Genomic DNA, 16480 nt, shown 5'->3' on the forward strand with positions numbered 1-16480 from the left:
CTTTACTCCCAAATTCTGGCTCAAATTCTAAGATTCCTAGTCCTGGAACTCCTAAACATCTAGCCTTTTAGCAAAATAGAATGTATAGAGGAGGTATGTTGGGAGCATACAGACATACTTTATTGATCCCGAGGGAAATTGGGTACTGTTTCACTCTCCTTGGACTCAGTGAAACTTAAGGTGTCTATTACCATGGTATCCAATGAATGAAGTTGCTTCAGAAACCAGTAGCAGAATTTAAAGTGATATAACACAAAGCAACCACAACAATATTAGTTGTTGTAGGAAGACAATGGGAAGACAGCGAAGGTCCCACCACAATTTCTCAGTCCACTTTGTTCAGGAATAGGACTTTAACCGATGCAACAGGAAAGTACACAAGAAATGGCAGGAACCTTGGGAACATTAATGTACAGAGGCATGTTGGGGTGCAAGCCTATTGCTCCCTGAAAGTGAGAAACACAATTTGATTGAGTGATAAGTTAAGTGTGTCACCTAATATTTTTGGTATTACCCGTAATGAGAAGTTATATAAGTTATCACTATATGCTGATGACTTGTTGTTATATATTTCTGATCCTGATAGGTCTATTCCTGCTATTCTATCCTTGTTGGTTCAGTGTGGTTGTTTTTCTGGTTATAAATTAAGTTTGAATAAGAGTGAATTATTCCCTTTAAATGCGCAAACTTTACTGAATAACAGGGTACCATTTCAAGTTGTTACTGATAGCTTAGGTATAAAAATTACCAAGAAACATAAAGATTTATTCAGATTGAATTTTTTACCTTTGCTTCATCAAATTCAACAACTTACTACTAGATGGTCTCCCTTATCCTTATCATTGGTTGGTCGGATTAATGCTATTAAAATGATGGTTTTACCGAAATTTTTATATTTATTTCAAGCTTTACCAATTTTTATTCCTAAATCTTTTTTTGACAACATAGATTCAAAAATTTCCTCATTTGTGTGGCAAAATAAAAACCCCAGGTTAAGTAAAAAACAGATACAGAAACCTAAAAAAGATGGTGGTTTAGCTTTACCTAACTTTAGATTTTACTATTGGGCGAATAATATTCGAAACTTAATATACTGGAAACAAGATTTGGATTCACCATTATGCCCACAGTGGGTAAATTTGGAATGTAATGATGCACGAGGATACTCTTTATTCTCAGTTCTTGGTTCTTCTCTTCCCGTTGATTTAGTCAAGTTCAATAAACAGATATCTAACCCTATTATCAAACACACATTACGAATTTGGTTTCAATTTCGTAAGTTTTTCACAATGAGAAATTTTGTTCTTGATAGCCCTATCTTATTTAACTTTTTTTTAAAACCCTCCTTAATAGATCAAGCCTTTAGCGTATGGAAAAGGAAAGGTATAACATGCTTTCGTGATCTATTTTTTGAAGGTAGTCTGATGTCTTTTGACCAACTTTCTAACAAATTTAAGTTACCTAAAACTTATTTTTTTAGATATTTACAAATCAGAAACTTTTTATATAAAGTTTTACCATCCTTTCCCAATTCAACTCCAATAGATTTTTTAGATATAATTTTTACCTTGAATCCTTGTCAGAAGGGTTTAGTGGCTCTTATTTATAATATGATCATGAAGATACAACCAGAAATGTCAGGCAGAATTAAACAAGAGTGGGAAAAAGAGCTTCAATATACTATATCAACAGAAAAATGGGAAAAAATTTTACAAATGGTTAACTCTTCTTCTATATGTGCTAAACATGCTTTAATACAATTTAGGGTGGTACATCAAGCCCACATGTCTAAAGATAAGCTTGCTCGATTCTACTCCCATATTAACCCTCAATGTGACAGATGTCACTCAGAAGTTGCTTCATTGACCCACATGTTTTGGTCATGTCCCACCTTATATAACTATTGGAAGGACATATTTGCTATCATTTCCTCAGTTTGGAATATTGATTTACAACCCCATTTTATCACTGCAATTTTTGGTATACCAAGTGAGGATGGTAGTCAATTCTCCCCTTCAATTAGACGAATGATCGCCTTTGCAACTCTAATGGCTAGAAGGTCTATATTACAAAATTGGAAAGAAGTAAACCCTCCTACCATGTTTCAGTGGTTCTCTCAAACTATTTCTTGTTTGAGCTTAGAAAAAATTAGAAGTACTATTTTTGACCCATCAATTAGATTTGAAGAAACTTGGGGACTGTTTATTCGACATTTTCATATGAGTTAATTTGACCTCTTCCGGACCTTTTCTCTTTTTATCCTTGTTCTGGTATGGAGTTCCGGAGTTCTTTTATGTATATATAAACTATTATTATTGCCCATGTTAGTTTAGGTTTATTGCCTTATTTTAATATATATTTTTTCTTGTTTTTTTTTCTCTCTTTTTGTGATTATCCTTTTTCATGTACAATTAATACAGGTTTGATTATTGTATGATGTTCTTTTCTGATATTTCAATAAGATATTGATATCTTATTACTAATTTAACTTCAAGCCTAATGTATTTATAACCTATTCAATATTATGTTATGTTATTTTTTTTATATATGAAACTCAATAAAAAGTTTGAAAAAGAAAGATAAGTTAAGTGTACAGCTTAATTGGTTGGGATGTTGAATATAGAAACATAGAAACCCTACAGCACAATACAGGCCGTTTGGCCCACAAAGCTGTGCCGAACACGTCCCTACCTTAGAAATGACTAAGCTTACCCATGGCCCTCTATTTTCTAAGCTCCATGTACCTATCCAAAAGTCTCTTAAAAGACCCTACCATATCCACCTCCACCACCATTGCCAGCAGCCCATTCCACGCACTCACCACTCTCTGAGTAAAAAAACTTACCCTTGACATCTCCTCTGTACCTACTCCCCAGCACCTTAAACCTGAATCCTCTTGTGGCAACCACTTCAGACCTGGGAAAAAGCCTCTGAGTATCCACACAATCAACATCTTATACACCTCTATTAGGTCATGTCTCATCCTCCGTCGCTCCAAGGAGAAAAGGCCGAGTTCATTTAACCTATTCTCATAAGGCATACTCCCCAATCCAGGCAACATCCTTGTAAATCTCCTCTTCACCTAACCCTACGAATTCCACAACCTTCCTGTAGTGAGGTGACCAGAACTGAGCGCAGTACTCCAAGTGGGTCTGACCAGGGTTCTATAAAGCTGCAACATTACCTCTCGGCTCCTAAATTCAATTCCACGACTAATGAAGGCCAAAACACCATATGCCTTCTTAACCAGAGTCAACCTGCACAGCTGTTTTGAATATAATAACCTACAAATTATGTTGTAGCTGGATAAAGCTTTGGCTAAGCCACGTTAGGTGAATTGTGTGCAATTCTGGTTGCTGCTTTACAGGACAGACATGGAGGCTTCTGAAAGGGTACAGAAGAGGCTCACCAGGATTGGACAGAATCAGCTATAAAGATACATTAAACAAACTTTGATTATTTTCTCTGGAGCTTTGGAAGCTAGGAATGAATGGACTTTTGATAGAGGTTTATGATATATGAGAAGTACAGGTAGGTAGATAGTCAGGGTGCAAGTGTCAGATTTAAGGCATAGATTTATGGTGAGGGGGAAATGTGTAAAGGCAATCTTCTCACACACTGTGGTAGACGCCTGGTGCTGGAAGTGGCTATGATAGCGGTGTTTAGGCAGGCTCAGGTACAAGTGGATGAGATTAATTTGTGTTGCCATCATGGTTCGCACAGACACGATGGGCTGAGCCGTACTGTTCGAAATTAACTGTTCATGTGAGAAAGAATGAGAACGGTCTGGATATATTTTGGAATGTCACTTTTCTTAAACCTGGCTCAAACTTTTATTTTCACAGTTTTAGAGAGAGTAAATTGCATTATTTTTTCAAAAAGCCAACACAGTAATGATAGGCCTTATGAATAGTATGATTCCCTCGAGTTAAAATTCATTTGTGAACACGGGCATTACTACACAATGCAGTCAATGGTGATATAGTCAGATAAGAAATACTGTACATATACAAACATTATCATGTTGTATATTTGGTGAAAGTGACTTTGAAAAAATTCTTATCTTTATCATTCTGTGATAAACCACAAAGTCCCCTTTACAATACCATTGTAAACTCCTGTGGGCTCAGAGCTTATCTTTAAATGCAACTATAACAGCTAGCTAGAACATCACTCAGTGTCAGCAAAGCCAAGGAATTAATTGTGGACATCAGGAGCAATCAGAGTGAAAAGGGTGAGCAGCTTTAATTTCTTGGACATCAACATCTCAGAGGACCTATCCCGGGCCCAACATATTGATACAGTCATCAAGAAGGCATGGCAGGGTCTATCCTTCATTAGGCATTTGAGATTTTGTTTGTCACCAAAGACAAGTGAATTTCGACAGATGTACCTGGACAGCATTCTAACTGGTTGCATCACCACATGGTATGGAGGTTTCAATGCACAGGATTGAAAGAGGCTGCAGAAGATTATCGACTCAGCCAGTTCCAGTATAGGCACAACCCTCCCCACCATTACAAACATCCTCAAAAGGTAGTCCCTCACCATCCAGGACATGCCCTCTTCTCATTGCTATCATCAGGAATGAGGTACGGGAGCCCAATGATGGCATTCCAAATTTTAGGAACAGCTTCTTCCTCTTTGCCATCAGATTTCTGAACAGTCCATGAATCCATGAAAATACGTCACTATTCTGATTTTACACTATTTATTGTAAATTAGAGTAATTTTTGATGTCTTGCACTGTACATCTGCCACAAAACAACACATTTCATGACACACGTCAGTGATAATAAACCTGATTCTGATATGGTATATTTTATGCTAAATTTAGTACATCAGTGTGAGGTTTCCTAAACAGGGGAAGTTGGAGAAATGTTGGGGGAAGGTTTGAAGTGGAGAGAGACCAGGGGCTGGGTAGGGACAGTTTCAGTTGTCTGAGCAAGCATCCTCCCATTTGACATGGGATGATTAGGCTGCCATCTCGCTGGCTGTGATCATCTAGATCTATTACAGCAGTTAATAGACACAGGCAGCCCCTTTTGCCTAGGGCGGCAGAGGAGGAGGCTGAGAGATGACTTGATAGAGGTGTATAAGATGAAAAGAGGCATAGACCAGTGCACTTTTCCAAGAGCAGAAATAGCTAATTCAGGAGGCATGATTATAAGATGATTGGAGGAAAGTATAGGCAGAATGTCAGAGGTATGTTTACACACAGAATGATGGTTGTGTCGACTGGGCAGCTAGGGGTAGCGGTAGAAGCAGATACATGAGGAACATTTACAGGCATGTGGATGAAAGAAAAATGGAGCTCCATGTGGGAGGGAAGTAGGTTAAAAAAAATCAGTACAACATCATGGGCCAAGGGCCTGTACTGTTCTAAATTCTACACCAGCTCTTAGCTAGCTGATGAGACGATCACACAAGAATTAAACTGAGTCTCATATAACAATGTTGAGCCCCTTACCTGCAGTACAAGGAAGCTGTCATCACTGTTCAGGGCAGCCTCCAGCTGCAGCCTGCTCTGTTGCAGCACAACAAGGCTACTCTGCAGTTGAGCCATAGATTTCTCCACTTGACTCACCACGGCTCCCTCCTCTTCCTCGAGAAAATGAAACACATCCCTCTGTGCCTTCTCGACTACTCTCTGCAGCTCGGCACACTTCTGCTTGGCCTGTTGTTTTACCTGTAGCACCGTGCCCTAAAATTCACAAAAGTACACATGTTAGCACCTTAATTAGAGCACACAGAAACTTCTGGGTGAGTCAGCTGGGATCAACCATAAGGTATCCTTCACAAGTTCAGCCAGACACAGAAATTCGACTCCATCTCATGGAGATGTTGTGGATAGTGTGGAGGGCTGTCAGAGGTTACAGCGGGACACCGATAGGATGCAAAACTGGACTGAGAAGTGGCAGATGGAGTTCAACCCAGATAAGTGTGAAGTGGTTCATTTTGGTAGGTCAAATGTAATGGCAGAATATAGTATTAATGGTAAGACTCTTGGCAGTGTGGAGGATCAGAGAGATCTTGGGGTCTGAGTCCATAGAACACTCAAAGCTGCTGCTCAGGTTGACTCTGTAGTTAAGAAGGCATACAGTGAACTTCATCAATCGTGGAATTGAATTTAGGAGCTGAGAGGTAACGTTGCAGCTATATAGGACCCTGGTCAGACCCCACTTGGAGTACTGTGCTCAGTTTTGGTCGCCTCACTACAGGAAGGATGTGGAAGCCATAGAAAGGGTGCAGAGGAGATTTACAAGGATGTTGCCTAGATTGGGGAGCATGCCTTATGAGAATAGGTTGAGTGAACTCGGCCTTTTCTCCTTGGAGCGACGGAGGATGAGAGGTGACCTGATAGAGGTGTATAAGATGATGAGAGGCATTGATCGTGTGGATAGTCAGAGGCTTTTTCCCGGGGCGGAAATGGCTGCCACAAGAGGACACAGGTTTAAGGTGCTGGGGCATAGGTACAGAAGAGATGTCAGGGGCAAGTTTTTTACTCAGAGAGTGGTGAGTGAGTGGAATGGACTGCCGGAAATGGTGGTGGAGGCGGATACAATAGGGTCTTTTAAGAGACTTATATGGAACTTAGAAAAATAGAGGGCTATGGGTAAGCCTAGTAATTTCTAAGGTAGGGACATGTTCAGCACAACTTTGTGGGCCGAAGGGCCTGTATAGTGCTGTAGGTTTTCTATCATACATCAGCTTCATGATGGTGCCATACTTCTGCTGGAGGACCAACCTTCAGGACCCAAAGAGAGCCAATTTCAGTCCAGGCTGCTGTCAAGACAAGGCTGGGTCACTTCACTCCATCTTTCTGATCATACTCCTACACCTCACTTCCTACAAAATTCCCTCTGGAATGGACCAGCAGGAAGGTGATCAGTCCATGTCACCTCCTCCCCAGAATCAAGCTCATTGAGTCACTGTATGCTGATGAAGCTTGTATTGGTGTGCATTGAGGAGATGGGCTTCAAGTCATGACAGATCTGTTAACTAAAGTATGCAAGAAGATATGCAAGAAGCCTTAAATTCAACAGGTGCAAACCTCTCAGCACTAGGGATGCAGGTTCAGTCCTGAATTTGGATGCTGTCTGTGTGGCATGTTCACCGTGAAAGTCCTTTCCCCATTTGTCTTTATAAATTTCAATACCTTGCGCTTACTGTATCTGAAATAAACTTCACTTGCCATTTGTACATCCCCCAACCCAGCTGATCAAGATCCATCTGTAAATCCTGATAACCAACTTCGCTGGGAATGACACCAACTATTTTAGTGTCATCTTCAAACCTGCACGTTGCCTTGTACATTCTCATCCAAGTTGTTGACAAATAGCAATGGGCCCAGAAACAACCCTTGGGGAACACTTCTTGTCTCGGGCACCCATTCCAATGAACAACCTTTCCCCTCCCGAACACCCTGTGCTTCCTAACATGAAACCAATTCTGCTTCCGATCAGCACTCTTCCTGGATCCCATGCCATCTAACTTTCCAGAGCAATCTACCATAAGGAACCTTATCAAAGGCCTTAATGAAGTGCATATAGACCACATCAACCACCCTGCCCTCACTGATCTTCTTGGTTACTTCTTCAAAAAACTCACTCTAGTTTGTGACATGTGATCTCCTAAGCACAAAGGCATGGTGTAAATGGTCAGTGCAGACTTGATGGGATAGAGATCCCAATTCTGCAGTAAATCTCCCTATGACACCAACCAGATCCCGCAGCATATTGCTACCGCTAACAATCAGGTGAGACACAGAAAATTTTGGCCATTTCTTGTATCTCAGAAGCAACCCCTTAACAAAAGCAGACACCTAAAGCAGCGTCGGCTTCAGCAGATGAGTACAGCCTTCAGGCTTTCTGCAGAATAGTGTGTCTAAAGAAGCAGACATGAAACTGAGACAATTTCACAGTTGTGAGCCCTGTGTTCCTGTACAATTCAGAGACAGAGACCTTCATAAGCAGCCACCTCAAACACCAGAGCGTAGTCACAAGCTATCGTTAATCCCAGGTCAACACTGAAGCCTTTATGATGTCCAGTTAGACCCATTGATTAGGCTGTATCCTTCACATACCAGATGCTGGACTCCCAAGACAAAATGTATTCTGATCTCTGAGATTACCAGGTGGATGGATGTTGTTCTCAGAGCATCGTTGAGAAGGTGTAAAACCTTTAATTAATTTCTGACCCACCCACAATGGAGAAGAAATGTTCAAGACAACAAATAGAACACAGAAGCCCAAGGAGGGAATGATTGCACCCTCACAATGACCATCTGCTCACCCAAATACCTCATCAGATACCTCCCACCAACAGCTCACTCACTGGTCTCAACAAACACCTCAAAACATACAGGGCAGGAGCGAGAACATTATCTTCAGCATGGAGGAAGAGGAGAAGGCTTCAGAGTGTAAATCTGGCAGAGTCACTTACTTTAATGGAGTCTATCTTCTGTTTCAACTTTCCAATCTCGCCTGAGGTTTCCTCTATCAGTGTATCCACCTCTCCCTGTCGCTCATTAAGTTCTTTCTGAAATGAAATGAGCATTCAATATCATCAAAAATCATTGCATTGCCTCCATGCTAATGATCCTGCCTGCAGTGTGGTGGAACTTAGACCCTCCCTGTGGGGAAGCACAACCACACGCTGGGCTCACATTTCATCCTCTGATGAACTATCAGGTCCATTGACTCACATGTTGAGATCAGTCATACAACCCTGGGTAGCCTCTATCCCAGTGGATGCTTCTGCAGAAATGATATGGTTAGGAAGATGTCAGCACCAGTATAACTCACAGCTACAACTCACAACTTCACTGTGGAAGACACTAACAGTATGCCTGATGTTGTAGTGTGTGAAGGAAGAGAAGTGGGTGCAGTTACTATTACAAGAGAGAAGGTGCTCAAAAAGCTGAAATACCTAAAGGTACATAAGTCACCTGAACCAGATGAACTGCACCCTAGGGTTCTGAAAGAGCTAGTGTTAGACATTGTGGTGGCATTAGAAATAATCTTTCAAAAATCATTCAACTCTGGCACGGTGCCAGAGGTCTGGAAAATTGCAAATGTTACTCCACTCTTTAAGAAAGGAGGAAGGCAGCAGAAAGGAAATTATAGACCAGTTAGCCAGACCTCAGTGGTTGAGAAGATGTTAGAGTCAATTGTTAAGGATGAGGTGTTGGAATACCTGGTGACACAGGACAAGATAGCACAAAGTCAGTATGGCTTCCTGCAGGGAAGATCCTGCCTGTCAAACCTGTTGGAATTCTTTGAGATTACAAGTAGGATAGATAAAGGGGATTCAGTGGATGTTGTATATTTGGACTTTCAGAAGGCCTTTGACAAGGTGCCACACATAAGGCTGCTTACCAAGTTAAGAGCCCATAGAATTACAGGAAAGTTACTACATGGTTAGAGCATTTGCTGATTGGTAGGAAGCAGTGAGTGGGAATAAGAAGGTCCTTTTCTGGTTGGCTTGCCAGTGACTAGTGGTGTTCTGCAGGGGCCAGTGTTGGGCCACTTCTTTTTATGTTATATATAAATGATTTAGATGATGAATAGATGGCTTTGTTGCCAAATTTGCAGATGATACAAAGATTGGTGGAGGGGCAGGTAGAGTTGAGGAAACAGATAGGATGCAGAAGGACAGGCAGATTAGGAGAATGGGCAAGAAAGTGGCAAATGAAATACAATCAACACACACAAAATGCTGGTGGAATGCAGCAGGCCAGGCAGCATCTATAGGAAGAAGTACAGTCGACGTTTCAGGCTGAGACCCTTTGTCAGGACTAACTGAAAGAAAAGATTCAAGATTCAAGATTCAAAAACTTTATTGTCATTCTAACCATACATCAGCTCTGCAGGGCAGAATGAGACAGTGTTTCCCAGGAGCAGTGCAATCATAACATAACAATAAATAGTAAAACACAACAGCCACATGTCAGTTAAAAACAAGTTATAAGTGTCCAGTGCAAGTTTAAAAAGTTTCCAAAGCAGAGTCAGGTAGAGCAGCTATTTAGCAGTCTGACTACCTGTGGGAGGAAGCTGTTTAGTAGCCTTGTGGTTTTAGTTTTGATGCTCCTGTAACGTTTAACTGATGGCAGAACAAACAGTTCATGGAGAGGGTGTGAGGGGTCTTTAATGATGTACAGTGTCTTCTGGAGGCATCAACTCTGAAAGAGGTCTTGGACAGAAGGTAAGGAGACCCCAATAACCTTCTCTGCTCCCCTAACCACCCTCTGCAAGGCTTTTTTGTCGGCAGGACTGCAGCTGGAGTTCCAGGTTGTGATACAAAACGGTCAGCACACTCTCAACCACTCATCTACAGAATGTAGTTAAGATGTTAGTGGGGAGTGATGCTTGTTTAAGCTTCCTCAAAAAGTGCAATCTCTGCTGGGCTCATTTCACAATCCCAGTGGTGTTCCTGGACCAGGTGAGATTGTCCAAGATCTGCACCCCAAGGAACTTGATGTTTTCCACTCTCTCCATTGTGGAGCTGCTGATGCTGATAGTAGAGATTTGAAAGTAGGAGGGAGAGGGGGAAATCCAAAATGATAGGGGGTGGGGTGAAGCTAAGAGCTGGAAAGGTGATTGGCAAAAGGAATACAAAGCTGGAGAAGGGAAAGGATCATGGGATGGGAGGCCTAGGGAGAAAGAAAAGGGGAGGGGAGCACCAGAGGGAAATGGAGAACAGGCAAAGAGTGATGGGCAGAGAGAGAGAAAAAAAAGGAGTGGGAATAAATAAATAAGGTATGGGGTAAGAAGGGGAGGAGGGGCATTAACAGAAGTTAGAAAAATCAATGTTTATGCCATCAGGTTGGAGGCTATCCAGATGGAATATAGGGTGTTGTTCCTGAGTCTGAGTGTGGCTTCATCTTGACAGTTAGAGGAGGCCATGGATAGACATATCAGAATGGGAATGGGACGTAGAATTAAAATGTGTGGCCACTGGGAGATCCTGCTTTCTCTGGCAGACAGAGCATAGGTGAAAATGCATGGTCATGCACTTTGGTAGTAGAAATAAATGTGTGGACTATTTTCTAAAATCTGAGATGCAAAGGAACTTGGAAGTCCTTGTGCAGAACACCCTAAAGGTTAACATGCAGGTCGAGTCGGTGGTGAGGAAGGCAATTGCCATGTTAGCATTTATTTGAAGAGATCTAGAATACAAGAGCAAGGATGTGATGCTGAGGTTTTATAAGGCACAGGTGAGGCCTCGCCTTGAGTATAGTGAACAGTTTTGGGCCTCTCATTTTAGAACATATATGCTGGCATTGGAGAGGGTCCAAAGGAGGTACACAAGGATGATTCCAGGAATGAAAGGGTTATCATACGAGGAACATTTAATGGCTCTGGGTCTATACTCATTGGAATTCAGAAGGATGAGGGGGGATCTCATTGAAACCTTTCAAATCTTGAAAGGCTAGACAGAATAGATGTGGAAAGGATGTTTCCCCATTGTGGGAGAGTCTAGAACAAGAGGGCAGAGCCTCAGGATAGAGGGGTGCCCTTTCAAACAGAGATGCAAATAAATTTCTTTAGCCAAAGGGTGGTGAATTTGTGGAATCTGTTGCCACGTGCAGCTGTGGAGGACAGGTCAATGGGTGTAATTAGGGCAGAGATTGATAGGCTCTTGATTGGATATGGCATCAAAGGTTACAGGGAGAAGGCTGGGAACTAGGGTTGAGGAGGAGTGAAAAAAAAGTAACAGTCATGATTAAATGGTGGAGCAGACTCGATGGGCCAGATGGCCTAATTCTGCTCCTGTGGTCTTAAGGTCTAAGAGAGTTAAGAAAGTTTATGGCTAACAACACAAACCACTGTAATTTACAGAGGGTTGCATTTGGAATTCTTGTGGAGCAGCCATACATTGCTTTCCATCAACAAGACTTGGTTCAAGCCCAAGCCTCTGCTGCTGTCCATGTGGAGTTTGCACGTTCGCTCCATAGGTTTCCTCTCAGTGAGTTAATTAGCTACTGCAGATAGCACCTAATGTATTGTGAGTGGTAGTATATGCATGGTGCTGATGGGAATGGGCACACAGAATTGTGGACACAGCTCAGCACATCATGGCAACTGGTCTCCCCTCCTTGGACTTTGTCTACATTTCTCACTGCCTCCACAAAGCAGCCAGCATAATCAACAACCTATTGGATGTAGTCTTTCATTGATTCTATTGTGTTTCTTGTATTTAATGTGAATGCCCACAAGACAATGAATCTCAGATGATATACATGTGCTTTGATACCAAGTTTACTTTGAACTTTGTTTCACCAGGCTCAAGGACAACTACTAACCCACTGTTATACGTCTTTGGATTGTTTCCTTATGATGATACGATCTAATTGACCTTCCAATCTACCTCAGTATGACCTTGTGCATTACCGTCTGCCTTGCACTGCACTTTCTCTGCAGCTGTTACACTTTATTTTGCACTATTATTTGTTTTACCCTGTACCACTTCAATGCACTGTGTAATGAATTGATCTGTATGAACAGTGTGCAAGACAAGCCTTTCAGTGTATCTGGGCCAAGGTGGCTATTCCAGGTTGTGGTACTCAATCTCAGTCACCATCTGCCAAGCCCCTCCTCCATGGCCCTGCCTCCCTGCCCTGGCTATTTACTGTGGGCTCCTCCAATTTGATGTGACCACTGTACAACTTCACTAAAACTAGTCACCGTATCCCAACTCCCAGACACACACACCATCTCTGGGCCCTGCCTTGCAACAGTTCACAGTTCACCAACACATCTAGCTTCACATTCTCAATGTCACACTGACCTCCTCACACACTCAACCTTCACCATCCTCTCTCCGAGATCACTTGAGGGATTCCTCCTCCTGACCTCACTCTCCCTCATGACCATCTGAAACTAAATGAAGTTCTTCACTCTGAATACCACCAGCCCTCCCATCACCCCACAACTCTTTCCTCTTTGACACCTTCCACACTTTAATGGATTGCCAAGTTACTCAAGTTTTCATCGGCCCTCTTAATTTTAACCGTAGATTAGATTCATGGAGTTATACAGTGTAGACATATGGCCTAATTTATCCATGTTGACCAAGATGTCTGCCTATGCTAATTTTGATGGCTTCTATTTGATCCATATCCTTCTAAACTTTTCCTATCCGTGTACCTGCAATAATTCCTTTGAAATTGACTTACCTCCACCACCTCCTCTGGCTGCTCATTTCATACACCCACCATCCTCTGTGTGAAAAACTTGATCCTTAGGTTCCCTTTAAATCCTTCCCCTTTCACATTAAACCTATAGACTCCCCCACCCTGAGTAAAAAGATTGCAACTATCCACCTTATCTGCACCCATCATGATTTGACATACTTCAGACTCCTTCACTCCTGGGAAATCAGTCCTAGCCTAACAAATTTTTCTTTGTAAAACAAGCCCTCCAGTCCAGGCAACAATCCTGTGCATCTTTTCTGCACCTTCCTAACCTAAATACATCCTTCCTCTAACAGGGCAGTCAGAACTTCACACAATACTCCGAAGTGTGGCCCAACAAATGTTTTCTATAATTGTCACACCACATTCCAACCCTTATACTCATTGCCTCGGCTGATGAAGTTAAGTATGCCACATGCTTTCTCCATCAGCTGACTCACTGTGTCATTACTTTCAGAGAACTGTGTACTTGTACCCCAAGATCTCTCTGTTCAACACTCCCCAGGGCCCTAAAATTCACTGTACGCCCTGCTCACTTCACACTTTCCCCGAGTAAAATTCCATCCGTCATTCCTTATTCTACTTTACCAGTTGATCTAAATCTTTTTGTAACCTTAGACAACCTTCTTCACTGTGCATTATACCACCAATTTTGGAGTACTCTGTGCGCTTACTAATCATGCCACATACAATCTCTTCCAAATTATTAACATACATGATGAACAATAAAAGACGCAGCGTTAAACTCTTTAGCACATCAGGCCTCCAAACTGTAAAGTAATCCTCCCTATCCACCCTTTGCTTCTTGCCACCAAGTCAATAACATATCCAATTTCGTATCTTACCCTGGATCACATGTGGGACCTTGTCAAAGGCCTTGATAAAGTCCATGCCAACAATGCCTATTGTCCTGCCCCCATTAATCCTAAAGTACCTTCTCAAAAAACTCAAATTTGTGAGACATGATTTCCCAGGAACACAGCCATATGGACTCTCCCTAATCAGCCATTGCCTTTCCAAATATAAATAAATCCCATTCCTCAGATCCCAGTAATTTTCCCACCACTGAGGTAAATCTCACTGGCCTAGAGTCCCTTGGCTTGGCCTTGCAATCTTTCTTAAATTAAGACACAATATTAGCCATTTTATAGTCTTCCTATACCTTCCCTGTGACTAATGGTGATACAAAATCTCTGCAGGTCCCCACAATCTCCTCCAATTGTTCCAACAACATGATATACATGGGCAACAACATGATATACCTGTGCAGGATCAAGGATATATCCATCTTTATGCACTTCAAGAGCCAGCACCTCCTCTTTTGTAATGTCAATGTGCTTCACTATATCACTACTCTCTTCCCTGAACTCAGCAGCAACCATACCCTTCTCCATCATAAATACAGGGGAGAACTACTCAATTAAGGCCTCACCTATGTCTCATGGCTCTACAGATAGATTATCACACTCATTTTCAAAAAGAACCTACTCTCTCCCCATTTATCCTTTTGCTCTTAATCTCTTACAGTATGACTCCCCTTTGCCTTGTGTCTAAGGATATCTCATATCTCCTTTATGCTCTCCTAACTTCCTCCTTATATACACTCCTAATTCTCTCACTCTCCTCAAGGGACTCACTCAGTCACAGCTGCCTATACCTAACCTATATCCACTTTTTTCCTGACCAAAGCCTCAATATCCGTCAACATTCGGTTCCCCAAACCTGCCTGCCTGCCCTGAACTCTCCTAATCTCACTTTTAAAATAATCCCATCAGCCCATGTCCTTTCACTTGCAAAGAACCACCCTTGACCAACCTTTGCAGCTGTTGCCATTCTTTCTGGTGAAGAAAGCATGTGGCATACGACACCCCTGTCATGTTCGAATTTGATGAGTGTCTTTAACTAACTTGTCTTATACAGTCAAAGCTAATGAGAGCTAAATACTTAGATTCACGTTATAACTTGATCTGAGTGACAGATTTTGTTAAATTATTTATTAGACTTGGGCTCTCCCTAATACACTAAAGTACTGAATAGTTATTTTCCCAGTCTCAATATTCCTTCTTTCCTTGTAACCCAAGCTTCTTGAAGTGAATTGGGAGGTTTCATAACACCTCTCCCATAACCCAAAATGCCCCACATGTCAATGAACTGCCCTCAGAGAGGGCTCTGTTTTCTTTTATTGCAAGTACAACAACAACAACAACTATGAAACCAGCAGGATTCTACATGATGCTTGCTTGGTTCCCTGGGGTGGTGTGGATCAGAGGTAGAGTCAGTCTGGTAAAATGCAGAGATTAGACTCGACTCCCACTGCTTGGTATGGAGGCTCCAATGCCCAGGATTGCAGAGAGTTGTAGACTCAGCCAGCTCCATCACAGACACAACCCTCCCCATAATAAAGGCAGAGACTCAAGGTGGCATCCAGCACCAAAGACCCTCGCCATCCAGACATGCCCTCTTTTGGTTAGAGGAGCTACAGGAGCCTGAAGACCCTCATTCCACTTCATCCTTTCTGAATGAACCATGAACACTACCATATTATTCCTTTCTTTTCCATTATTTATTTTTGTAATTTTATCTACTATAAAATGTGTGTTATGTACTCTGTACCACTGCTGCAAAACAACAAACTTCATGCTATTTGCTCAGTGATAATAAATCTGAAGGGTTGCTGTTAGCAGGTTTGCAGAGAATGTTCAAGGATATCTTTAGTCTCTTATTGCTGCAGTCAGAGTTTCCCACCTGCTTCAAAAGGGAAACAATCATACCTGTGCCCAAGAAGAGCAGTAAGAGCTGCCTCAGTCATTGTCACCCATTTGCACTGTCATCTACTGTGATTAAGTGCTTTGAGAGGTTGGTCATGACTGGAATCGACTCCTGACTAAGCAAGGACCTGGACCCGCTGCTATTTGCCTATTGCTGCAATAGGTCAACAGTTGATGCAATCCCGCTGCTGCCTACTCGGCCTTGGGTCACCTGGACAACAGTAATCCTTACATCAGGCTGCTGTTTATTGACTACAGCTCAGAGTTCAACACAATCATACCCTCAGTTCTAATCAACAAGCTCCAAAACCTGGGCCTCTGTACCTTCTTCTGCAACTGGATCTTTGACTTCCTCAGCAGAGACCACCAACGTGGATCAGAAATCACAACTCCTCCTCTCTGACAATCAACACTGGGGCACCTCAAGGATGCGTGCTTAGCCCACTGCTCTACTCTCTCTACACCTACAAAAGTGTGGCTAGGCACAGCTCAAATGCCATCTATAAATTTGCTG

The 16480-nt window shown here is 42.1% G+C and overlaps 1 protein-coding gene across 3 annotated transcripts in view; it reads right to left on the bottom strand.

Moving 5' to 3' along the window:
- The window catches only part of LOC132380203 (tripartite motif-containing protein 16-like), a 51492-nt gene that overhangs the window by 15640 nt on the left and 19372 nt on the right, over window positions 1-16480 (bottom strand). For all 3 annotated transcript variants that reach the window (XM_059948903.1, XM_059948902.1, XM_059948901.1), the window contains exons 2-3: window positions 8446-8541; window positions 5471-5704 (exon numbers count right to left, since the gene is read on the bottom strand). In XM_059948903.1, coding sequence (XP_059804886.1) covers window positions 5471-5704; window positions 8446-8541 — 330 coding nt within the window. The remainder of the gene's footprint in view (window positions 1-5470; window positions 5705-8445; window positions 8542-16480) is intronic.

This window comes from Hypanus sabinus, chromosome 23, assembly GCF_030144855.1.
Source record: "Hypanus sabinus isolate sHypSab1 chromosome 23, sHypSab1.hap1, whole genome shotgun sequence".
NCBI lineage: Eukaryota > Metazoa > Chordata > Chondrichthyes > Myliobatiformes > Dasyatidae > Hypanus > Hypanus sabinus.